This window comes from Eretmochelys imbricata, chromosome 1 (assembly GCF_965152235.1).
Source record: "Eretmochelys imbricata isolate rEreImb1 chromosome 1, rEreImb1.hap1, whole genome shotgun sequence".
NCBI classification, from domain to species: domain Eukaryota; kingdom Metazoa; phylum Chordata; order Testudines; family Cheloniidae; genus Eretmochelys; species Eretmochelys imbricata.
Window position 1 is genome coordinate 139081890 of NC_135572.1, and position 26088 is coordinate 139107977.

The 26088-nt window shown below is 41.8% G+C and overlaps 2 protein-coding genes across 3 annotated transcripts in view; both read left to right on the forward strand.

Annotated features, from left to right (window-relative positions):
• Positions 1–26088, forward strand: part of SYAP1 (synapse associated protein 1) — a 34990-nt gene that overhangs the window by 5588 nt on the left and 3314 nt on the right. The window contains exons 3-7 of the mRNA XM_077816277.1: positions 6126–6192; positions 8118–8191; positions 9564–9703; positions 17166–17311; positions 25477–25535. Of these exons, the coding sequence (XP_077672403.1) occupies positions 6126–6192; positions 8118–8191; positions 9564–9703; positions 17166–17311; positions 25477–25535 (486 nt within the window). The remainder of the gene's footprint in view (positions 1–6125; positions 6193–8117; positions 8192–9563; positions 9704–17165; positions 17312–25476; positions 25536–26088) is intronic.
• LOC144264534 (uncharacterized) lies at positions 17326–23232 on the forward strand. 2 transcript variants are annotated; one of them, XM_077816289.1, is made up of 3 exons: positions 17326–19203; positions 19448–22254; positions 22679–23232. In XM_077816289.1, the coding sequence occupies exons 2-3, from the start codon at positions 21750–21752 to the stop codon at positions 23206–23208; spliced, it is 1035 nt and encodes a 344-aa protein (XP_077672415.1). In that variant the 5' UTR covers positions 17326–19203; positions 19448–21749; the 3' UTR covers positions 23209–23232. The 2 variants fall into 2 exon arrangements, with proteins under 2 accessions (XP_077672415.1, XP_077672424.1); XM_077816298.1 differs by having other exon boundaries at positions 22682–23232.

The following is a 26088-nucleotide window of genomic DNA, read 5'->3' on the forward strand; positions in this document are numbered from 1 at the left end:
TCATTGTTCAGTGTGTTGCCCTAGGTTTTATTTATTGCACACAAGCAACCTTAATTCTGACATTTTTTAACTCTTGAGTGCTGGACTTTGCAATCTTAATATTCTTTTAATATAGCTAGTTTATTTTTATTTTAAAAAAGTAAACTGAAAAACAGATTCCATCCTGTGGCATCATATTGCCATCTAATGGTTCACCAGCAGGGTTGGAACCTCTAGATCGGGCTCAGCAACCTATGGCACGCTTGCCAAAGATGGCACACGAGCCAATTTTTAATGGCACGCTGCTACCTGCCGAGTCCCAGCCACTGGCCCCGCTCAGCCCGCTGCCGAACCCAGGCCAAGACCCTGGCAGGCAGCAGCGTGCCGTTAAAACTCCTGCCCGCCCCGGCCTGCTCTTCTTCCCCTCTCCTCCCCCCCTCCCCTCACCCCCGCAGAGTGAAGAAGCTTGGTCCTGGCAGCTGCTGCTGCAAAGCAGGCAAGCTCCCTCCTCCCCCACCTCTTCCCCCAGCATGCTGAGTTCCTGCCCCTCCCTGCTGCCTCTGCCCTGACCCCTGCACCTCCCCTCATACACACCCCAGCCCTCTACCCTGACCCCTGCACCTCCCCTCATACACACCCCAGCCCTCTACCCTGACCCCTGCACCCCCCTCACACACACGCAGCCCTCTGCCCTGACTCCTGCACCCCCCATGACCCCAGCCCTAACTCCAGCACCCCCACGCATACCCAGCCCCCCCCACCCCTTTCCCTGACTCCTGCACCCTCCTCACACACCCCATGTCCTGACTCTTGCACCACCCACATTCCCACCCCCACCCTGAGCACCAAACGGGAGCTCCTGCACCACCACCCCACATTCCCACCTGCACCCCTTGCACCAAATGGGAGCTGCCCAGGTAAGCACTCCACCCCCAACCCTGAGCCCCCCTCCTTCATTCTAGCTCCTGGCCAGACCCTACACCCCAGCTCTGTGCTCAGTGCAATCCCACCCTCAGCTCAGTGCAGAGAGAGAGGAAGAGAATGGGCTAGAACCAGGGAGAAGGTAGGTACCCACTCTATGTGGGCAGGGCCGGGATCCCAGACTGGCAGCGGGCTGAGCCGCTCAGCGCCATGCCAGTCTGGGGTCCCGGCTGCCAGTCCTGCTCAGCCTGCTGCCAGTCTGGGGTTCTGGCCGCCAGCCCCTTGCCAGCCAGGGTCCTGGCCACAGGCCCCGCTCAGCCTGCTGCCGACTTAGGTGAACGGAACCCCAGGCTGGCAGCCGGCTGAGCAGGCCGGCGGCGTAAGATCAACATTTTAATTTAATTTTAAATGAAGCTTCTTAAACATTTTGAAAACCTTGTTTACTTTACATACAACAATAGTTTAGTTATATAATGTATAGACTTATAGAGAGAGACCTTCTGAAAAATGTTAAAAATGTATTACTGGCACGCGAAACCTTAAATTAAAGTGAATAAATGAAGACTAAGCACACCACTTCGGAAAGGTTGCCAACTCCTGCTCTAGATTCACCACATAGACCTCTTCCATTTGAGCTAACAGAGTAGCTGATAGCAATAGTAGGTGGTGTTCTCTGTGCATTACAAGGGAATGGGATGGGACACTTTTCTAGTGGGTTTTATAGATATTTGCTGTCTCCAGAGGGAATGGTGAGACTCAAATCTTGGGTTCTGCTCCAGGTTCAGGAGGCACACTCTTCTGCCCATTCCCGCAGCCCTGATACCTACTGTCACATCACCTCCATCCTGTTTGTGTTCCAGTCCTGTCTTTTCTCCACCCTTGGCATTTCATCCCTGTCCCAGTCTCCTCACCTAGCCAATCCCAGTCTCTGCTCCTCAGGTTTCTCATTCCAATCTTCTTGCCCAACAAGTCCTAGCCTCATCCTCCTGGCTCCTTGTCTCCAGTATCCTAGCCCAACCAGTTCCAACCCCCTACCAGCTCATCATCCAATCTTTCTCCCATAACCCGCCCTCTAGTTGTCTCCCAGCTACAATCTCCCTCCCCGGGCTTCTCATCCAATCTGTGTCCCAGCTCCTTGTACCTGTCTTTGTCCAGCCAATTCTAGTTCTCCACTTGCATCCCAGCTTTGCATCAGAGCTGTCTCCCCTCATCCTTCCTTTCAACTGCCCCCAGTCTCAGTTTCTGTCTTCCCTCTGCTTCCCCAGACTCCTTGTCTCAATCTGTTCCCTTTTCCTTCTCTGGATGTCTGGTTCTTGTCCCCTCTGCATTTGAATTGGGCTGCTTCCTCCTCCACACTACTTGGGCAGTGTGTGTGTGTGTTTATGTATGTGTGTGTATCATTGAGAGCACAGAACAAACGGACTTCTTGTTTTCAGTTCAGGTTCCTGGATCTGGCTTGGTCCTTAGCAGCTCAGAGCTGCAATTTCAGGAAAAGTCCAGCTCAGTGCAGATAGAATCTTTGGGGAATTAAGAAGCTATAATGTCAATCTCTTTTGAGCATGTGCAAACTAAGATTTTTCAGAAGTTTATAAGTTGGCCAAATTTGAGTAGCTTTTCAGATGGATGGCAAAAGGTACATCCCTGACACAACGGCCACCCAATGCCCAATTTTAAGTCCCTGTTCCAAAGCACGAAGACCCTAGAACTTTTCAAAGAAAAGGTTGTCAGAATTTTTCAACAAGGGCACAACAATATATTTTTCCTTAGCCTTATTGTTGGAAATGGCTAGACCATATTGGTTGAAATTTTCCACAAAAATTGAATCTGGGATAGACACCCATCATGAAAATTACAGTCTGAACGACTACATTTTGGCAACATTATAAGCAACTGAAACACTGTTGGGCAGCCTTAATAATAGGCTGTGATACCAGCCCAACCTATATTATTATTCATCTGGTAAACTTTTCAAATCCTGGGAAAAAGGGTAAGTGAGATTGAGTTTTGTGAATGGTTGCATATAAGTGGGTGTATGTGGTGAACTCTTTGTAGTAACAGAGTAACAAAGGGACAGGAACTATAGAAGAGGGTGGAGAAAACAATGGAAGGAAACAAAGAAAATAGACTCTGATTACAACATAGGAAAATATACACCATAATCTCTTATCTGTTTTTCAAGCCTTTCTGCGATCATAAACTTCAGGTGGCATGAATATCTGTGTCTGTTTTCTGACATTTATATGATTTAGGATTTTCTTTTAAATTATCCTCTGATCTGTGTATGCAAGGGTTGTTCTGAAATTTTTAACTAGAGTTTTTCTTTATTTATTACTGTCTATGATGAGAATTTTATAATATGTTTTCTATTGCTGTATCTTGTCTTTTGGGCATGAGAAGTACAGGCTTCCATTCATATCTCTTGTTTATTTCAGTGCTTCTGTCATTTCATTTGTGTAACGTATTGTTATAGTGTAAATGAGAATACTACCATTTTCTTGCATTTCTTACAGTACTGTACCTGTAAGCTTGATTGTGTTCTTACACAACTTCCATAATTATTTTGTGAAATGTTTTTATTTTAATTGTAGTCTGCCAATGGCTTCTTGTGAGTTTCTGTCCTTTGAAAAATATGTTGTCACTATGATGCTGGACATATTGATTCACTCTTTTGTGATGATACCATAGATACCATGAAGGAAGTTTCAGTAACTGTAGAACTGCATGCAAAAGCAACTATTAAGCTTGGCCTTGGGTATGTCAGGAGAACTGTCTGGGACATAGTTTACTATTCATGAACTTAGTCATAAAACTTTTTCAAATAAAAAGGAAAAAAATGTGTACTGTATTTGGAAGTATCATCTGGAAAGCAGGATATATAAGAATGGCACAGGCATGTATGGGGTTGGGGAGTGGGCAGTAAGAGAAGAAGGGTGTTAGGGAAAAGATGCATTCAAATGGGAAAATGGAGAGACTAGCAAAAGGAGAAAGGTACTGCTCTGAATGATTTGAAGTAGTGCATACTTTGGTCTGTGTAGTGTTTTGGGTTGGCAAGAAAGGTCTCGCATTGTAGCCTGATGCCTTGCTTCTCCACTGGATTCACTAATAGAGCAGCATCCAACTCTGGCCCACAAGGAGGTATGATACAGTGCAGGGCCTAGATAACTGAGAGTAAGAGATGCAAAAAGAACTTGTGTAACCCTCTTAGTAAAAACACAGTTTCTACAGAAATAAAGGAATGATGGAGGAAGAGGAAAAAACTCTAAAAATACAAATGAAGAGAGAGACTGAGAAATACAATAGTGAATTACTTCATTTTGGGGGGAGATGGCGTCAAGAAGCAGTGTAATTAATGGTGGGTTTATTGATAACAATTACACTGAAAAAAAAAATATCTTCCCTTTAAAACCTTAGATTTCTTTCTTACCCCACTTGAAGATGTTATGACTAAAGGATGAAATTCCCTGACCTCTTCTCTGCCAGTAAAAATGAAATCATACATCTTTTTTGATAACCCTCCCTGCTCCTTATACTTCTTTGCGTTCACATTTCAAGATTAAAAACAACTAAAGTTACTTGCTTCCTTAATTTAAAGATTGAGTCACGCCTCAAACAGTCAGCGAGATTCACTCTGGCCCCAAGGCTGGAGTGTTTTGAGGGATGGAGGCCTTTTGGGGAATTTAGCTGAGAATCACTGTCTGGGGACCTGACTGTAACCTTGAACTTAATTGACTGGAAAGAGGGAAGGCAGCTATCCAACCTGCCTTTTAAATGCCACTGGGAGTTGAGAATCAGAACTTTGTAGATTGTAACTTTCCTAGAAAATTATCTATCCATAGATGGTTTCAGAAGCTGGTTTCTTAGGCCTAATATGCCATTCTCTTGTGAGGCTACATTAATCAATTACATTAATTCCCAATTATGGCTGAAATTTTACACAGAAAAACCAGGAAATCCAGTTATAGTTCTCAGTATCCAGAACTTTGCCCACTGAGCATATGAAGTACTATGTATTTACTGGTGTTAACAGATTCATAAACCAATAGATTTTAAGGCCAGAAGGGTCCATTGTGATCCATCTATATAACACAGCCCATAGAATTTCTACCATTGATATCTGCATCAAGCCCAAATATTGGTGAACGAGCAAGAACATATCTTTTAGAAAGGCATGATTTAAAGACTCCAAATGATGGAAAAATTACCTCATCCCTTGGTAATATGTTCCATTAGTTAAGAACCTGAGTATTAAAATTTGCATCTTATTAGCAGTTCATATTTTTCTGACTTCAGCTTCCTGACATTAGAACTTTTTATGCCTTTGTCTGGTAGACTTAAACAGCCCGCTAGGGTTGGATATCTTCTCTCTGTGTTGGTACTTAGATTGTGATCAAGTTGCCTCTTAACTTTCTCTTGACTAAATTAAATAGATTGAAATCCTTAAGACTTTCATAGTAAGGTTCATTTCACAGAGCATGAATCATGCTCCTAGCTCTACTATGAGACTTCTCAGGTTTTTTTTTCAGTTTTAACATTAATTTACAATACAGTAAATTCTTGATTATCTAGATTTAATGCAGGACATTGAATAATTCCTTGATTACTGAAAATTATTAAATGTCACAGAGTGGAAGTATGACTCTCTATTAGGTAAGCACAGTTTCTCTGCCAAATTCTAGGGGTTGCTTTGGGAACCGTACGTTTTGAATTTGGTGACTTGTAAAATCTTAACTGCAACATTGTGTTTGATTTTTTTATTCCCTGCATTTAATTTCCCCTCTCTTCTTTTAAAATATGATCTGGGTGTGTTTGAATGGGTAATACTTTTTAAAGCACTTTAAAATACTTTATTTAAATATGCAGATGTTCAGGGAATCTATGCATTGTGTGTACTTAAGTGGATAAGAAAATAACATATTGCATGTGCACAGTACACTTTCATGAAATTTATTTTTCAAAGTTGGTAAAATATGCATATCGCTTTGGAGGACCATACACACGAGTTTCAGCTCTTAAAGAGAAAACTGAGTTTTGGGTGCAGTTAAGGGGTAAGGGGCTGAACAATTAGTATGACGTCTTCTCGCTTAGCTAACTTGCAAAAGAGTAAGGCCTCAAGTATAACTAAAGTGTCATGTTAAGTTGAAATGTATTTCAAATTATTTACTCTCTGAATGTTATTAGACAACTCTGTAACATATTCCATTAAGGGAATTTACCTTTTCTTATAGACAATTATTGGAGACTTTCAGAAGGAACAAGAGAAATTTGTTCAAGAAAAGCACACAAAAAAGTCAGGTATTGAATATTTATTGTTAAATGTAGGTCTTTGACTAAAGATAACTAACACGTTTCACTAAATTTTGATGAAAGCTACATAGATCAGCTCAGTCTCAGTAGGATTAAACCTAATCCTTGTGACAAAAAAAGATGACCCATGGAAACTTGGTATAATGCACAATAGTTGTATATCAGGATTTCAGTAAGTGCATTTTTGGGAAGAGATAAGGGATCACTAGTTGAAACTTAGCTAAAACAAGTTAACTATACAGCTAATCCAGCATTTTCTACTAAATTCAGCAAACATATTTAACTATAATAATTGAAAATCAGTGGGATTGATCTCTTGTGACTTATTTTGAACCTCAGGTTGTTATATTTTTGTGAGGAGGCAGGCATTCTGATTGCCTGTCACTTGAGCTCTCTACTAGCCCTGAAACACGTTACTAGATGGAATGAATAACATACGGTGTGGGTGCCACTCTAGCATTTCATTAGTTTCTCTGTGGGATGTGCTCTACTTATTGTTCTGGGGAAAATTGCTTTCTCTAAGGTTTGTAAATTATCTGTGATCCAAATCCTTCTTGGGTTATGCATCTATGTATGGTTAGATAAGAATGGCCATATCGGGTTAGAGTAGTGGTCCATCTAGCCCAGTATCCTGTTTTCTAATAGTGGTCAGTACCAGATGCTTCAGAGGGAATAAAAAGAACAGTGTTATTATTGAGTGAGCCATCCCTTGTCGGCCAGTCACAGTTTCTGTCAGTCAGAGATTCAAGGACACCCAGAGCATGGGGTTGCATCCCTGACCATCTTGGCTAAGTCTTTCATGAACTTCTGTAATTCTTTTTTGAACATAGTTATGCTTTTGGCCTTTACAATGTTCCATGGCAACAAGTTCAACAGATTGATTGTGCATTGTATGAATTACTTCCTTACGTTTGTTTTAAACCTGCTGCCTATTAAAGAGTGAGATCACTGGGTCTGCTTATGCGAGTAAGACAGGCAGAATTTGTCCCTGCATTGGTTAGGTCATTGGTTAGGCTGGATAGAAAAGTGTATTGCATTTTGACATAGATCTCTTTTTAACCTTGAATATGTTGATGGTTTCAAATGGATCATGCTGAAGTTTGTCATACTGTTTGCCTTTATTAATATATATTATTAGATACTATGTTAAGTATGCATTTATATTCACACCTAGAGATTTAATCTTTACTTTATGTATGAGTAGTACAGTGTATCCTCCCCAAACTTACACTCGCTTTTGGACTACCCTTTGAACTTCTCTGAACATTTTAAAGTAAATCTATAAATTAGCATTAAGCATTATAAAATACACCCTCTTATTTTGGTGAATCTAATTTTTTTTGTATTCCCCCTCTCCCCCCTCACAGAATGCCTGCCTCCTCACAAAATATAACAACCTGAGGTTCAAAATAAGTCACAAGAGATCAATCCCACTGATTTTCAATTATTATAGTTAAATATGTTTGCTGAATTTAGTAGAAAATGCTGGATTAGCTGTATAGTTAACTTGTTTTAGCTAAGTTTCAACTAGTGATCCCTTATCTCTTCCCAAAAATGCACTTTTTTTGAAGAAGTAATAAAATGTTGATTGAAAATAATTCTTGCTGAATTGTTTTCTTTTTTTGACCAGCTCTAATAAGCAAAGACTCATTCCCATAACTCATCTGCTATACCTTGAGATCCGTTGTAAAAAAAACAGAAATTAAACTAATATACTAAAGTGAGCACAGTTCTGAAACAATTTGTTTTAAAGATGTCCTGTTTCCATTTAATTTTTCAGCTGGGTGACAGCAACACAGGGGCCCCAGGGGCTCAGCTGTCTTTCTGGCATTGTGTGTTGCTCTGTCTTAGTATAAATATTTTTGTATTTAAATATAATAAAACTTGAATTATTTTTTCCTCTTTAATGACAGAAGCAGCAGTGCCTCCTTGGGTAGATAGCAATGAAGAAGAAACAATTCAACAACAAATCTTGGCCTTATCAGCAGTAAGTTTCTTGTTTGTTGTTAAAGCTGTGTTTTATTTTGATTAAAACATATTCAGTAATTCCTCACTTAAAGTCGTCCCAGTTAACGTTGTTTCGTTGTTACATTGCTGATCAATTGGGGAACATGCTCATTTAAAGTTGTGCAATGCTCCCTTATAACATTGTTTGGCAGCCGCTTGCTTTGTCCACTGCTTGCAGGAAGAGCAGCCCGTTGCAGCTAGCTGGTGGGGGCTTGGAACCAGGGTGGACCGGCAGCTCCCCATCAGCTCCCCGCTCCCCTCAGTTCCCTGTGCAGCAGCCACCCAGAAGGCTATCAAATGCTGGCAGTACAGCTGTCCCTCCCCCCACTGCCATGTGCTGCTCCTGCCCTCTGCCTTGGAGCTGCTCCCGGGAGCCTCCTGCTTGCTGTGCAGGGGAGGGAGTAAGAGGGGGACTAATGTCAGGGTGTCCCCCTCCCCCCAACTCCTGCTCCCTGCTTACCCATTCTCCATATAGAACAGGGAGGAGGCACAACAGGGCTCAGGACAGAGAGCTGGCCGCAGCTGCTGTCTCAACGTCCTACTCTTTTTTTAAAGGCAATGTACTTAGTGTGGTGTCAGTGTACTTGAAGGGGCAATGTGCATCTCTCTCTCAAACTCACTCACACACACACACACTGTCTGTCTGTCTGTCTGCCATGCTGTCTCCCCTCCCTGCATTCGTGCTGCCTTGTAGAGTGTGAGACTACATTAACAACAATGTGTTTAACCCTTGAGGGCTCAGCCGAATGCTAGTTCATCATTTAGCAGTAAGACATTCCCTGGGAAATATCCCACCCTCTTCCACCCTCTAACTTCACCACCTCAACCAAGCTTCACAATCATCATTGCTGTGTACAGTATTAAATTGTTTGTTTAAAACTTTGTGTGTGTGTGTATTTTATTTTTATATATATATATATAGCTTTTTTTGTCTGGTGAAAAAAAATTTCCCTGGAACCTAACCCCCCCATTTACATTAATTCTTATGGGGAAATTGAATTCGCTTATTATCATTTCACTTAAAGTCGCATTTTTCAGGAACATAACTACAACATTAAGCGAGGAGTTACTGTACCTTCAGTAATTTCATCACTTATCAAAAAATTAGACTACATTGTGTATATGCATACAAAATTTAGATACAGCATGATGTTTGTCTGGTTACCAGTCACATGCCTGAAGCAACTTCTGGGCCAAAACAGAGATGGAAAAATGTATCCTCCTATTTACACTTTTGTCTTTAACGGAAAGTTACATGGCTGTGATGCTAAAGAAATGTAAGATGGTCTGGTATGTCAAACGTGATATAGTTCCTCTGATGTCAGTTAATAACTGTAGCATGTTCTTCAAAGGACAGGCGAAACTTTCTGCGTGACCCACCAGCAGGTGTTCAGTTTAACTTTGACTTTGACCAGATGTACCCCATCGCTATGGTAATGCTACAAGAAGATGAGCTCCTGAACAGGATGAGATTTGATCTTGTCCCTAAACAGTAAGCAATTTCTGATTATATTTGTGTACTGTCACTCTCTTAATTTGTCTTTTAATTTCTAACCTTAACTTCCCTAAATTATTCATCTTCCCTCTCCACCTCCCTCAGCTTTCCCTTTTGATTCCTTTTGCTGCACATGTTGTTTTTAATAAATATAAGTTATACATAGCTTGTCTTGCATACATGGAATTTTGTGAATGAAATATAAGCATGCATTTTATGTTGGTCCATAAATAAGGAATACTGGTATTAAAACCTTTTAAAGAAAATATCCAGTCAATACAATGCAAATATTCCTATTTTTACCAAGGTATTTTTAATTGTAGCCATTTCTTCAATTTAAGCACCTACTATATTAAAGAGAGAGACTCCTTCACTTTACATTTCCATCTCTGGCTTTTATCATCTTAGACTGTTATTTATTACTTTAGTATAAAATTTGAATTGTTCAAAACTTTTTTCTTTGAGAATAAAAAATACTCACGCAGTTATAGATTGTTATAAACAAATAGTTAGAAGTTCTCTTTTGTGTAGTTCTTCTTCTTTTCCTGATTTATTAGGTGCTTTAGGCTCTTGACTCTCCTTAATGTTTTGAGTTATTTCCACAGAGGTGAGATAACTTGGCATAGGCCCTTTAAAGTATAGGTGGTCAAGATTCCCTTGCTCTTTCAGAATAGCTCTTGGTATTCTCTCTCTCATTCCATGTGTTGTCTTATTGTTTGTTTTTGTTTTTTAACAACCAGCTTTGTTTTACACTGTTTGTTTGCTTGGAACCATGCAGAATGTGAAATACTTATTTCTCTCAATTTAAGCACCAGTTTTTCCTGGTTACACCAGATTAAGGCTCTACTACAACTTCCAATCAATTTACTACTTTGAATGTGACCAGCTCCAAATTAATAAAATTAATAAAAATAGCAAAAGCCAAAGTTCATTTTATAGAAAGATTTGTTATTCCAGATTGCGGAAACTTTTGTTATTGTTCTTGTGCTTGTTTTGTTCTTGTGCTTGAATTCTTCATAATTACACACATGCACAAAGTACATTAAAATAACATTATTAAGATTGTAAAGTCAAGGACTCAAAAGATAGGAAATGCCAGAATTAAGGTTGCTTGTGCAACCTACATTTATAGAATCATAGGACTGGAAGGGACCTTGAGAGGTCATCTAGTCCAGTCCCCTGCAGTCATGGCAGGACTAAGTATTATCTAGACCATCCCTGACAGGTGTTTGTCCAACCTGCTCTTAAAAATCTCCAGTGATGGAGATTTCACAACCTCCCTAGGCAATTTATTCCAGTGCTTAACCAGCCTAACAGTTAAGAAGTTTTTCCTAATGTCCAACCTAAATCTCTCTTGCTGCAATTTAAGCCCATTGCTTCTTGTCCTATCCTCAGCGATTAAGAACAATTTTTCTCCCCCCTCCTTATAATAACCTTTTATGTACTTGAAAACTGTTATGTCCCCTGTCAGTCTTCTCTTTTCTAGACTAAACCCATTTTTTTTCAATCTTGGCTCATAGGTTATGTTTTCTAGATCTTTAATCATTTTTGTTGCTCCTCTCTGGACTTTCTCCAATTTGTCCACATCTTTCCTGAAATGTGGTGCTCAGAACTGGACACAATACTCCTGTTGAGGCCTAATCAGCACGGGGAAGAGCCCCCTTGTACGAACACATTACAATAGTTTGTGATCGTGTAATTAAAGACTATATTTCCCTCCCCCACAGAGACCCCTGCATCATTCAGTGCACAGGATGAGCAACGCTCAATTAATGAGCAGCTAGCTATTCATTATTTTGCTTTCTCCTCATTGTCTCCTCAGTGGTGTGGTCTTACGATTTATTTATTGCACACTATTCAAACCCTGCTCTGATGACAGAATTATTAATTTCCTGATAGACTTTTCTGTGGTGCTCTTCACTATAGTATCAGAGTGTTTCACAAACATTAATTCATTTATTTTTCACAACACCTCTATGTGGTTAGTGCCTATTATCCCCATCTGTAAAATAGGGCCGAGGCATAGAGATAAACATCAAATGTATCCACTAATTCAGGGTTCCCAATTTGAGACATCTATGATCTGATTTTTCAGAATACTTAGTATTACTTAGCACTGAATATGTTCAAAGCACAGCTCCCATTTACTTAAATTGCAGCTCTGAGTGCTCAGCTCTTTGGTGGAGGCAGAGATAGAATCCAAGTTCTTCAGGGCAGCATTCAACTTCCTTAAGTGTGAGACCATACTTTATCTTCCTGCAGTTCCCTGCCTCATTCACTACACACTTTCCAACTTCTGGTATATACGAGGCAGGGGTCTTACAGACAACAGTTGTCTTTACTACACAAATCTGATTATCCACACAGCACCATCCATCCTGTCCACTGACTGAGGCAGAATTCCTGTGGGGGAAAGTAGTATATGATCATGTAATTGAAAAATGTATCTTATTTTATATGCACAAGGGGAGGCAAATTAAGGTTTCACAGGCACTTTAATTCTGGCATTTCCTAATTTTTGAGGGCTTGATTTAGTAACCTTTATGTTCTTTTAACATGGGGTGAAGGGATTGTGTGTAATTTCTTAGTTTTCATAAAAGCAAACTGAAAAAATAGAAGTGGCACCATATTGACATCCCAATGATTCATCAGCAGGTTGGAACCTTTAGATGTACCACACAGACCTCTGCCACTTGAGTTAACAAAGTAACTGATAGCAGTAGTAAGATGTCCTCCCCTATGTGGACCAGCACTACCTGGAGATGAGACACTTTGCCAGTGGATTTCACAGATATTTGCTGAGTGTGAAGAATAGCAAGACTCTAGAATCTTGGATTTCATTCCTGGAGGAATGAAGGAGGGAATGTCCTCTAGGGGTTACAGACCCTTTGGTTTGTTTCCCCTAAGCTTAACCCCTTCTGTCCCATCCCCTCCAACTTGTTCCAGTCCTGTCTCTTTTCTACCCCAGCTCCTTGTTCCGGTCTCCTCCTCACACTTTTTTCATCCCAGTTCTGATTGTCTTTCCCAGCAAGTCTCCCACTGGATACTCTGCATCTGAGTCCCAGTCTCTCCACCCATATTCCCAGTCTTATTGTCAAGCCCAGCTCAGCTCCCACGCAGCTCTCAGGCTCCTGATCCAATTTCAGCCCCCCCTTCCCTCCCTTATCCCCTCAGCACACGCATCCCCTAGCTGCTTGTCCAGGGCACCCTAGTTCCTCATCAGATCTGTTCTCCATCTTCCTGTTCTCCCACACCATACTGGTTCCCAGTTCTAATCTTGCCCAATCAGTTCCAGTCTCTTCAGCTCCCTTTTCCAATCTCTCTACGCCATTTATCTCCCTGGCTCCAATTCCCAGTCTCCATGCCTAAAAAGTCCCAATCTTATCTCCACTCCATCCCACCCCACATTGTCTGGCTCTTGTCCTCTCTGCGTTCAAGCCAGGTACCTTCCTCTTCAGTGCTGTGGGTGGGGATGAGAGGTGTCCTTGAGACACAGGAGAGAATCTCCCTGCTCTCCATTCCAGTGCATGGCATGCAGAAGCCAGAGCTACAATTTCAAGGGAAGTCTTGCTGAACCCTTCCATCCCGGGGCTGGAGTATACTGAGTTGCTCTGTGGGGGAGAGCACATTTCCAGTCTGGTCACACATAGCTGGAGCATGGTCAATGCAGATGGATTGGTTGAAGGTTTTAGCTCTGAAGCGCTAACAAGTCTGTACTTAGCATGTGCAAAATGACAGTTTTCAAAGGCTTGTAACTTTGCCAAATTCAGATGGATTTTTAGAGGAACAGCAAAAGGCACATCCCTGACACAAATGCCATCCCCTACCATATTTTAAGTCCCTGCTGCAAAACATGGGGGACTCTAGAGCTTTTCAGTGGAAAAAGTTGTAAGTGTTTTTTTAACATTGCAAAAAGTACTTTTTCCCTAAGCTCATTCTAAGAAACAGCTGAGCCATTTTGTCTGAAACTTTCCCAAAAAGTTCAGCCTGAGCTGACATCCAGTATGGAAAATTTCAGTCAAAACAGTTAGTTTGGCAAAGTTATATGTAATTGAAACAGGGTCTTACAATGGGTAGTGTTGGACAATTTTATCAGTAATGCAGCCAGCTTTGCCTATAATACACAAACATTCTCAGTTGTTTTTCCCACTCAAGTTCCCCTTCCTCCTCCCTTTTTTTAAAGGAGCATCTCATGTGGAATACTTTGCCTATTATTGTGTTACATCCTGTGTTCCCTCTAAGCTGTGTGGCCGTGCAGCACTCCATCAAGTGCCAGGCAGGGGCGCACATCCTCAGTGACGGAGGGAGGGAGCGGGGCAGGACTGAAGAACAGCGGCAGGGACTGCTGTGGAGTGGGGGGTGGCCGGGGCCGGGCAGCTGGAGGGGAACCGGGCAGTGCCAGCCACCCTGGCTGATGGGGAGGGAGCAGCGGTGGTGCACCTCTCCCTGCAGCAGGTAGGCTCAGTACCAGGCGGGCACCCATACCCGCCCTGCCCCAGTACTTGCAGGGCCGTTGCACAGCACCCTGCCCTCTGATTATTACATAACACCCTCCCCATCCTGCTCCCCTGGGCAGTGCTGCATTGCCAGGATGGGGATGATCTTCTCTCCTGCTCTCCCCCCCCTCGCACGGAAGGAACCGACAAGAGCAGAGGCTTGGTGTTGTGAATGGCTGCGAAGTGGCTGGGAGTTCAGGGCGGTAACCAAGGGCCCTGGAGACAAGCAGCTGAACTGCCTGGGCTGTGCTTAGTGCAGCTGCAACCGCAAGTGACTAGCACCAGCAACTTCTGGTTCTGTTTCAACACACCGGGCAAGGGTGTGATTGGCACACGAGGGAATCCGCACTGTGAAACCTGGGCTCAGGAATATTGGGGCTGGGGAGAGAAGGGGCAGCTTCTCTGGGCACAAAGGCATGGGTCTGAATCTGGGCTACCGATGCTGTATGCACTCTGCAGAAGTGGAGGGAGGGCGCTGAAATACCTAGGGATGATTTTTTTAAAGCAAAATTTTAATTACACTTCAACTCTGGACACTGCATTGTTCCTTCAACCCCCTTCCTTCCCTTTTTTGTTGTTGGAAAGCTCATGCAATTCCTTAGCGAGACATCCAAGTTGTTATCAGTCCTTTTAAAAAAAAATGTTGCTATAAATCAATCAGACCACTCTATCAGGAGTTTGGCTGCAACATAGCGTAAAAAAGAAATGATTAATCAACTGTTGTGTCTCCAAAAAACCAGCAGTTATTTTCTGTGTAGATTTTAGAGGCACAAGTCTGTGCTTTTTTAAAATCATGTAATTAGGGGTTTTTTTTAAAAAAAAAAAGATGAAGAATTAAAAGAAAAAAAAACCTGAAGATGCCCCAGTTGCAAGTTTTTACTTGGAAACTAATTAAAGGCTACCTGTAGATAATCTTCAAGAGTCTAGATAAAAGAAATCCAAAGAAAGTGATTTCTTATGAATTTTTGCAGGGAAAGCCTGATCTTTGTGGGTACGTACGTTGTTTGATTTTGAATCTTTAAACTTTGCGGAAAACGCTTCCTAAATAAAGGGATTTGTTATTAATCTATTTTGATCCTTCATTGTATGCTAACTCCTGTTGCAAAAACTTCCATGAATTTTGAGGTGCTGAATAAGTTGGCAAATGCTGACCATCAGTTCAATGTGTAGAAATAGCAACCCACTGAGGTAATGTAACAATCAATACTGCATTTCTGTAAGATCCATATAGTTTCACAATCCACTGTGTTAGAATCAGGTAATTTTCTCCTTTTGAATATAAATGTACTATGTATTTTTTAATATGAGGAGAACACTTTAACGGTGTATGTTCTGCTGTTAGTACTGGAGTAATTTCCTTTCAAATATATGCCTCTGTGTGTAACTCACTTTAAAGAACAGGTTTCAGAATAATAGCTGTGTTAGTCTGTATCAGCAAAAAAAAAAAAAATTAAAAGGTGGAGTACTTGTGGCGCCTTAAGTACTCCGTGCTTTCTTTTTCACTTGAAAGAAGTGATTCAAATTTTCAGATTTTATGCTTTTCTAGCAGGTCTCGGCTATGAAGCTTGTACATAAAGATTTGGATTTTGTTTGCAGATTTCACGTTAATAGAATACTGTGTACCAATACTTCACTGCATAATTATACTCCAGATATTTTGTTTTCAAACTGACAGTGAACATTTGATGTTGCCAAACAGCAGGTGGACTGAATTTTTAAATGTGTTGAACTTGAAGGTGACACTCCAGGTTTAAATATGCTGCTGATTGTAGATTTTTGAAAGTATTCAACTCTTCTAGGGCCAATTCTGCCATTGTTAGTTAACCAAAACTCCCATGGGCTTTCTGCTTAAGTGAGGAGCCCAAACTTTGGCCCTTGTTTAAATTGCTACCTTACCATTAATGAAAAATACAGTTGGGTTAAACTATACTATATAATATGTGAGGGTGATTTTATATCTAGGTTTTTTGTTTCTACTGGTTGCGCACATCCACATATTACCTTGATATTGGTGCACATAAAATTAATTCCGCACATGGATGGAAAAAATTAGAGGGAACATTGGTTACATCCAGCTCACTCTAGGGCATTTAGTATCATAGGGACACAATTTTGTAAGTGCTTGCTTTTTATGAGACATTCCATTGACTTTAGTGATGTATGTAGGTTTGGACCTTTAGTTAAGGACTGCTTTACGCAGCTGATGCACAGAGAATATTGCATGTTGCAGCTACTTTAGGTGTAACTAAAGCATACCTTGAAAACGGTTTTAAACTTTGTAATATAAATTCAACAAGCAAGAAAAAAATGTAAGACACCATGTCTGTTGGTGCAACACCATGAGGGAGCAGTGCTGTACAGAGGGAGCAAATAGTATTCCTTTTATCCCAGATCTGCTGCTCTCCACAAAGCTAGTAGAGCTCTGATCCCACTAGTAGCCCAGCCCAGGCAAAGTGGTTGTACCTTATCAAAGGGGATGAGACTTTGGAGAGGGGAGATAAGCCAAGACTAGAGCTGGGATTCATGTGGTTTTGTTTTGCCTCACTGAAAAGTAGGAGTTGGTAGTATGGTCTTTTGAAGATAATTAATGTACATCAGCTTGTTTATTATGCTAATTTTTTTTCCTAAGAAAATACACTGTTAACTCCATTTTAAGTGGTAAATATGCAACAGTAACTTAAGAGGCGGGAGACTCTTGTAGTGGTTGTTTTTTTAAACTGTGTATCCATATGTCAGGGAATTCAAAGCTTTGGTTACACTTCCGAGTACTCCAGACACTTGAGAAGGTGGAAACAAAACTCTGCCCTTACTCCTGTAAGCCATGACACTAGCTTTGACTACAGTAGCTTTCAGTGTCTCCGTTTTTTCTACCTTGCTTGCGACGAACTGTAAACTTTCCACAAATCAAATGTAGTCGTTAAAGCTATGTAGTCATAAAAACCTATATTTGTGTTTTTCTTTAGTGTAAAGGAGGAGGTGTTTTGGAGAAATTATTTCTACCGGGTCTCCCTAATTAAACAGTCTGCACAGCTCACTGCACTGGCTGCTCAACAGCAAGTTGTAGGAAAGGAGGAGAACAATGGCAGGAAAGAGGATATACAGCTGACAGGTACAGAAAGTATTTGTTTTGAATAAGCAGCTCACTATGAACAATCCACTCTGTCACATTTCTTAGTATCTATATGCATCAGATGACCTATACGTTTTTTAGTTTGCAACTTGCTTGTACCATATACAGGAGGTTTCTTGAAAAAGTGTTTCAAAAACAGATCCCTCTTAAGATAAACTTAGAGGGTTTTGGTTTTTTTAATCTACTGATTCACTGTAAATATTGCCCTCTCTTCTATGTATAATTAAAGAGAGGCTGTTTTCATCAAAAGAGTGCTGAAGTTGATTCAGGTATAGATACATCGTTAAAATGTACTCAGTTTATTTAAAAAAAAAAAAGTTAGTTTGAGGTATTACTACACATTCCACCTAGTTCTTCTGTTAAAATTTGGTGTTTTATAAACACAGTAATCTTGGCTGTAACAAGTAAAGGTTTTTTTTTTTAAAATCAGACAAGTGGGTTTTTTTAAGTTGGCAGTATCCCTTTAATAGCTTTTTTTCAGGAAATACTTTTGTATTTTAGTTTTTGTTTGTTTTCAGATTATTTGATTAAGATGTTTAATTTCTCTTCAGCTTTGTTTTTGAGGGAAAAAAAATCTGTTTTGAATGTTGCGTTCAGTTTAGCTAAACTTCTAATATAGGTGCTGATTTTTCTATATATGATATGTATCCTTTAAAAAAGATACCCTTGACCCCACCTTCTTCTCCAACTACTGTCTCATCATCTCCCATTCACCTCTGAATTCGCTGAGTGCACTACCTACAACCATTGCCTGAAGTTCAACGCCTCCATCTCCAACCTTGAATCCCCTCTAATCTGTTTTCCACCCTCTTCACTTTGCTGAAACTGCTCTCACCAAGGTCTCTGCCCCCTCTTGGCCAGTTCTCAGGATCTATACACCATACTCATCCTCCTTAACCTCTTAACCTACTTTTTAAAATCATTTATGATGATTTCCTCCTTGAAACTTCATCCTCTTTTGGCTTTCACAGCTCTGTTCTTCTCTCAGATGTGTGACCACTTCTTCAGTGTCTCTTTCAGTGGGTCCTTCTCTTCTCTTCCACTTTTCATGGTGGTCCTGAGAGATCTGCCCTTGGCTTCCTCCTCTTGTCCATCCACGCTCACTCTCAGTGCAATCTCATCTTCTCAAATGGTTTCAACTGTCTTCTCTGCCAATGACTCACAAATCTACCTCTCCAATACAAACCTATCTCCCTCCATCCAGTTCTGTATCTCTGCATGAGGCTGGATGTCTTGTCATCAACTTAAATTTAGCATGGCCAAAACCGTGTACCACATTCCTCCCTACTTCCTTTTTTTCTCCTTTACTAACAACATCATGATCTACCCAGTTAATAATACTTGTAAACTGGGTGGTATTACTGACTCTCCCCTCCATCTAGCCCTATACATCCAGGCCATGACCAGATCTTAGGGCCTCTTCATCTCCCATCTTCACTCCTTTCAGGTCCATTCAGATGCAGTTACTAAGATCATCTTCCTGGTTGATCTCTTTGAACATGTCCCTCCACTAACTCCATCACCGCCACATCAAATGATTTTTGTCTTTATCTTTTAACACCCTTTGTGTAAGCGCCCCCCTGCTTGCTTGCTCTTACCTCTTATCACATCACTTCTCCATATCACCAAGAAGACTAACCTCAGTTATCTGTTTCTCTCACAAAAACCTTTGTGAGTTCTTCCACAGTACCTTTTATGCATGGCATACGCCCTTGAACTACTCTGTGAAGCTACAGTATTCCTTTATATCCCTCTTCAATTCTCCCTCCTGCCATCATGCCTGTGAGAAACTGATAACAGCTGGGAAGATAGTCTGGTAGACACTTCCAATATTTTGTTGATTTTTTTTTTCAGGTTATTTTATTTTTAAGGTTTCAGAGTAACAGCCGTGTTAGTCTGTATTCGCAGAAAGAAAAGGAGTACTTGTGGCACCTTAGAGACTAACGAATTTATTTGAGCATGAGCTTTCGTGAGCTACAGCTCACTTCATCAGATGCATACCGTGGAAACTTTCCACGGTATGCATCTGATGAAGTGAGCTGTAGCTCACGAAAGCTCATGCTCAAATAAATTCGTTAGTCTCTAAGGTGCCACAAGTACTCCTTTATTTTTAAGACATCTCAAACATCTAGCTACGTACCTTGCTGGCTCTGTAAATATGCATTCTTTCTATTGTTTCCCTTGTCCTCTGTTTCCTTTTCCTTTTGACTGTTCATTACATTCACCTGTTACAATTTGTCTTAAATTATATTATGAACTCTTTGGAAGCAGAGATAGTCTTCTGTTTTGTATGTTTTTTATATTGCCTACCACTGTAGATGCTACTGTAATCCTGCTACTGACTTTTTAAACTTGTACATAGTATAAAGTTTGGATTTTTAAAGTTTCCCTGGTTCAGCAAAAATGTATTCTCTGGTTATTGGGTTCCACTTTTCTTGTTACTACTAAAAGTCTCTAATTTAATTTTTGTTTCTATATCCTGCTGCTTCATAAAGCTAGCTTCAGCAAATGAGGAGTAACTGCTAATGTTATGGCTAATTAATTGGGAACTGAAATGAAAGAAATTCTGACATTTAACAAATTTACACAAAGTGTCTTAGATCATAAGCTCTTTGGTGGAGTGTCTGGGTCATTTATTTGTTCATTCAGTGCTTAACACACTTGACTGGAGGCTCAAAGTATGCAATAGAAATAGTAATTGCTGATTTAAAATCTTGATCTTCTGTATCAGTGTAAAATTTTGTTCTGTAAGGAACCCTCACTCCTAAATTTGCACTGCAACTTCTCATGACATTGTTGCAGGAGTTCTGCCCACTTTCTAGGTCTAGGCTTTTACATTTGCATTTGAAAGAGAATCCTTAATTCACAAGGCTATAGGAGACAAGGTACTCTGCAACTTGCTGAAATCTAAAAAGACTTCTGCAAACAAAATAACACCACAAGTGGGAGGGGTCAGGAGGAATATCCCATTACCTTTCAGCAAAGTGGAGAGGGCCATCTTCTGCTCTGTCTCCTATGTGCTGGAGTTCTTCTAGCTAAGGTTAAATAAAGGGGCTGCTCAATGGCCTTTCAGTGGTCAGGCAACACTCTGGAGAACATTAGGTATTCCACAGAGGGTTTTCTAGTTGGATCCCAATCCTAGTAACCAGGTTTCTCAGTATGGCTAAGAATATTGCTGCTAGACCACAGCTTGTTGGAATATAAATTTGAGTTTTCAGAGTCTGCTTTTCCCATTTTGATTTTCAATTAAGTTGACCTTTTCTGAGGCTGTTTCTGCACTAGGAGGCTGGAATAACTAGTAGCACTTTCTTGTAAATCGCTCTTCCTGATATTTCACAGGCAAAAGTTTCTGCACAAAGTCAACTCTCATTTTTATAGAGATCACTGCATCGCCTCTCATTTTGTCCCCATCTGTTCTCTCTCTCCTTAGGACCTGCTGTGGCTCAAAACCACTTCATATTTTATTAGTCCAGAACCCAGGATTTTCTCAGATTAAATTTTGCTCATAACAAAGAAGCTGTTTACCTGAATTAATAGAGCCTTATGTCACACAATGGTTGGGTATCCTTGCCTTTTAAGCATGAGGGCCCCCTACCTTAGGTCATTTCATGGGCTAAAAGTGTCTCCCTCTGTGGTGGTGGCGTGCTAGGCAATAACTGGGTTGCAGGGGCCAGTCTACATCTTTACTTGACATTACCAAACTGATATGATTGGATGCAACTTGGAATGCAAAATACTAAGGGTTGTGATCCAAAATGTTTTTCCCTTCCCAATTGTTCTGTTTCAGTAAGCCTGTCCGAGGTTGACCTGGAGTTCTAGCGTAGCCTAGATTCCAGACTGCTAAAATCCTCTCAGAAAGGGAGATTTTGGATCTTACCTTCTAATTGACTTTGTGAGAAAGATCACAAGCCTGGAAGCCTCACCCAGATACTGATCTATTTAGTTGACTTATTTATTGGTAGGGAGTTTTTTCAGTTTGATTTAGCCAATGTTTCCTTAGGCCTGGTCTACAGTAAGCTGTTATTTCGGAATTAGCTGAGTTACCTCGAAATAAAACTGGTTCCGTCCACACGACCAAACCAGTTTCTTCGATTTAAAGGGCTCTTTACTCTGATTTCTGTACTGCACCTCGGCAAGTGGAGTAGCGCTAAAATCGAGACTGCAGTTTCAGATTACAGGTACTGTGGATGCAATTTGACGATATTGGCCTCCGGGAGCTACCCCAGAATGCTCCCTTGTGACCGCTCTGGACAACACTCTAAACTCCGATGCACTAGCCAGGTAGGCAGTAAAAGCCCCGGGAACTTTTGAATTTCCTGTTTGGTCACCATCAGCACAGTCCACCATCACAGGCGACCATGCAGAGTCCACCATCACAGGCAACCACGCAGCCCCAGATTCACAGACGAGCTCCAGCATGTTCCGAACGGGAGGTACTGGATCTCATTGCATGTTGGGGAGACGAATCTGTTATGGCAGAACTACGTTCCAAAAAAAGAACGCAAATACGTATGCTAAAGTCTCCAGGGCCATGACGGAAAGAGGCTACTCAAGGGACACAAAACAGTGTCGTACAAAAATCAAGGAGCTTGGGCAAGCGTACCAAAAAGCCAGGGAGGCGAACAGGCGCTCTAGGTCACAGCCCCATACATGCCGCTTCTACCGTGAGCTGCATGCAATTTTGGGGGGTGACGACACTACTACCCCACCACTGTCCGTGGACACCTGCAAGGGGGGAGTAGCATGGAGCGAGGAGGATGAGTTTTTGGAGGACGAAGAGGAGGAGGAGGACAGTGCACAGGCGGCAAGTGGGGAATCTGTTTTCCCCCCTAGCCAGGAACTATTCTTAATGCTGAAGCCAGTAGCCTCCCCCTACTCCCAAAGCATGCTCCCGGACCATGACTCTGGAGAAGGCACTTCTGGTGAGTGAGAGCTTGATCAGAGCAATGCAGTGGGGGGGTGGGGGAAACCCAGCCACGCTTGGCTGTTCGTGTTTAGTTTAAAGGGCTCATCCCTGCTCAGAGCCTCATCGGAGCCCTGCAGTGTTTGTGGTGGGGGATGGGATGTTGTGTGAAGTGATCATCCCAGAGAGCCCACAGGCTGCCTCCAAGCTGAATTCTTTGCCTGGCCGCTGCCTGCAAGCTGAATTCTGTTGCCTGGCCGCATGTGATGTCTTACTCATACCAAAGTGGCAGGCACTTCAGTATAAGAGGCAAAATGAGACCTTGTACAGAAAGAACATGTGCTGTATACTGTGAATTGCCTGTTTCACTGAGAAACAGTGTGCCCTTTGTTCTCTAAAATGTATCTTTTAAAATACTACCCTTCCTTTTTCTCCTCCTGCAGCAGGTGAAAATGTTTCAATGTGGCCCCTATCTACTCCGTCCCAGAGGCTGGTCCAGATTAGAAGGCGGAAAAAACAAACTCTGGACTACATGTTTGCCGAGCTCGTGCAGTCCTCCCACACTGATAGGGCCCAGTTGAATGTGTGGAGGCAAACAATTGCGGAGTCGCGTAAAGCGTTACATGAATACGAAGAGAGGAGGGACGCATGCGATGCTGTGGTCAAGCTCATGGGGCAGCAAACTGACGTGCTTCACTGTGTGGTGGATCTAATGCAGGAAAGGCAGCAAGACCACAGACTGCCGCTGCAGCCCCTGAACAACTGCCGTCTCTCCTCCCCAAGTTCCATAGCCTCCTCACCCAGATGCCCAAGAACACAGCAGGTAGGCTACGGGGACCCACACAGTCAACCCCAGAGGACTGCACAAGCAGCAGAAAGCTGGCATATGCTAAATTTTGATTTGGTTTCTGGTTTTGTCCTTCCCTCCTCCTCCACCCCCATAACCCAATATCCCCCTCCCACTCCCATCTAGCTTCTGATTTCTCTCAGTGTTTTGTGCAACAAATAATAAAGAATGGTTTCTAAACAATTGTGACTTTATTTCCTTTTATATATATATATATATATATATATATATATTTATATTTATATTTATATAGGGGGCGGGTAACTTTAAGAGAAACAAACACAACTCTCACACCGCCCTGGCCAGTCGTGAAACTGGCTTTCAAAGCTTTTCTGATGTGCAGTGCGCCCCGCTGCACTCTTCTAATCGCCCTGTTGTCTGGCTGTGTGAAACTGGCCACCAGGCGAGTTGCCTCAACCTCTCACCCTGCCATAAACGTCTCCCCCTTACTCTGACAGATATTGTTGAGCACACAACAAATAGCAATTACAATTGGAATATTGGTTGTGCTGAGATCTAACTGAGTCAGTAAACTGCGCCAGCGCGCTTTCAAACATCCAAATGCACATTCTACCACCATTCTGCACTTGCTAAGCCTATAGTTGAACTGCTCCTTACTACTGTCCAGGGTGCCTGTGTATGGCTTCATGAGCCATGGCATTAAGGGGTAGACTGGGTCCCCAAGGATAACTATAGGCATTTCAACATCCCCAACAGTAATTTGCTTGTCTGGGAAGTAAGTTCCTTCCTGAAGATGCAAGCGTCATGCACCTTTCCCGGCCATCCCACGTTGATGCTTGCAGCACCATGGAAAAGTACTCCTTGCGGTTTATGTACTGGCCGCCCCAGTGTTTCGGGGCCAAGATAGGGATATGTGTTCCGTCTATCTCCCCGCCGCAGTTAGGGAACCCCAGCGCATTAAAGCCATCCACTATGACCTGCACGTTTCCCAGAGTCACTACCCTTGATAGCAGCTGGTCAATGATTGCGTTGGCTAGTTGCAGCACAGCAGCCCCCATAGTAGATTTCCCCACTCCAAACTGATTCCCAACTGTCAGGTAGCTGTCGAGCATTGCAAGCTTCCACAGGGCTATGGCCACTCGCTTCTCAACTGTGAGGGCTGCTCTCATTTTGGTGTCTTTGCGCTTCAGGGCAGGGGACAGCAAGTCACAAAGTTCCATGAAAGTGGCCCTATGCATACGAAAGTTTCTCAGCCACTGGGAATCATCCCATACCCGCAACACTATGCGCTCCCACCAGTCTGTGCGTGTTTCCCGGGCCCAGAATCGGCATTCCACAGCATGAACCTGGCCCAACAGCACCATGATCTACCAATTGCCACATGCTGTGCCGTCTGTGTCCATGTCCTCATCACTATAGTAATTGCGCTGTCATCGCTTCCTCACCCAGTTTTGCAGGTACCCCACATACTGCTGGATAATGCGCGAGGTATTTACAATGGTCAAAACTACAGCGGAGATCTGATCGGGCTCCATGGCTATGGCGCCTGCACAGGTAATCCTGGAAAAAGGGCGCGAAATGTAGGAGAGCAGAGTGGCAGCAGAAGCTGTGCTGTTTGGTTCACGGTAGCCGAACAAAGGCTGAAAATGGTTGTCTTCTGTGGCTTTCACGGAGGAGGGAGCCCAGGACAGACAACATGGAGAAGCTTGGAAGCATGGCAATAGCGGGAGAGCAGAGTTGGAAGCGGAAACTGTGCTGCTCAGTTCACGATGACCGAGCAGAGTTGAGTTGGGGAGGTGGATTCATAGTAGCAGGAGAGCAGCTGTGCACTGTCTGCTGAAAGCAGTATGGCATCTGCACACCAAGAAGGTGCGAAACGATGGTCTGCCGTAGCTTTCTGATGACACACACCCAGAAACACCCGCGAGAATGTTTTTGCCCCATCATGCACTGGGAGCTTAATCCAGAATTCCAATGGGCAGCGGGAACTGTGGGATAACTACCCACAGTGCACCACTCCGACATTCGATGCTCGCCTTGGTACTGTGGACGCAATCTGCTGAATTCACGCTCTTTAGTGGGGACATAGAAGACCGAATGTATAAAATAGCTTCCGAAAATTCAAATAGAATAATTTTGAAATAAGTTCTTACTGTAGACTTACCCTTAGTCTGAAATAATAAGTGTACAACTGCTTACAGAATTTTATCTTAAATTTCATTTTAAAAATAGAATCAATGTAGAAAAAAACATTCTCTGGTTAATTCATTCTTATTTGATAAATATTTCACCCATAACTCAACCTTTAAATATAATGTATCTCCTTTAATAGAAAATTTCCTTGCATAGTTAATACTTACATAGTTTAAATTAGTTCTGGAGATATTTAAGAATAGTAAAATATATCAAATTTCTGGTTTTTTCTCTTCCTAGAAACAGTACGGCCCAAAACACCACCGGTTGGAATCAAATCTCAGCTAAAACCTCAAGAGGTAACAATGGTTGTATACTACATCTGAAGTTCAGTGTATGAAATTTACATTTAATGTATGATCACACAAACTGTGAGTTTGAGGTTTTTTGTTATATTTAGAGATAGCAGGTTTGCTTCATAATAAAATATTTATCTGTACAATACTGATATTTCTGGAGACTTCTGCTAAGATTTAACATTATGTCATTATGACACTGAAAACAATTTTGCTTGCCACTGCAGAAATCATAAAGAGAACTAAAGACTTTATTCTTAATCTTGGATTGCAATATTGGTGCCAGGAAACTCTTTCAGACAGAGTTGGAGCTATAAATTTACTAAGCAGTAATAACATTTAATACACCATGAGTAATACTTATTTTAAATATAGATTGGTGGTTTTGCCGATATTGTCATATATCTTAATACTAGTAGAACTTACTTTACAACTGAATATCCAAAAAGTTCAGTGTTCAACATCTAATTCTGCAGTCTAGCTACAGCTTTTTCTTTACGGCAGTACAGAACATTAGAGAAATGAGACCAGTGAATTCTATTCTGTTAACTAAAAC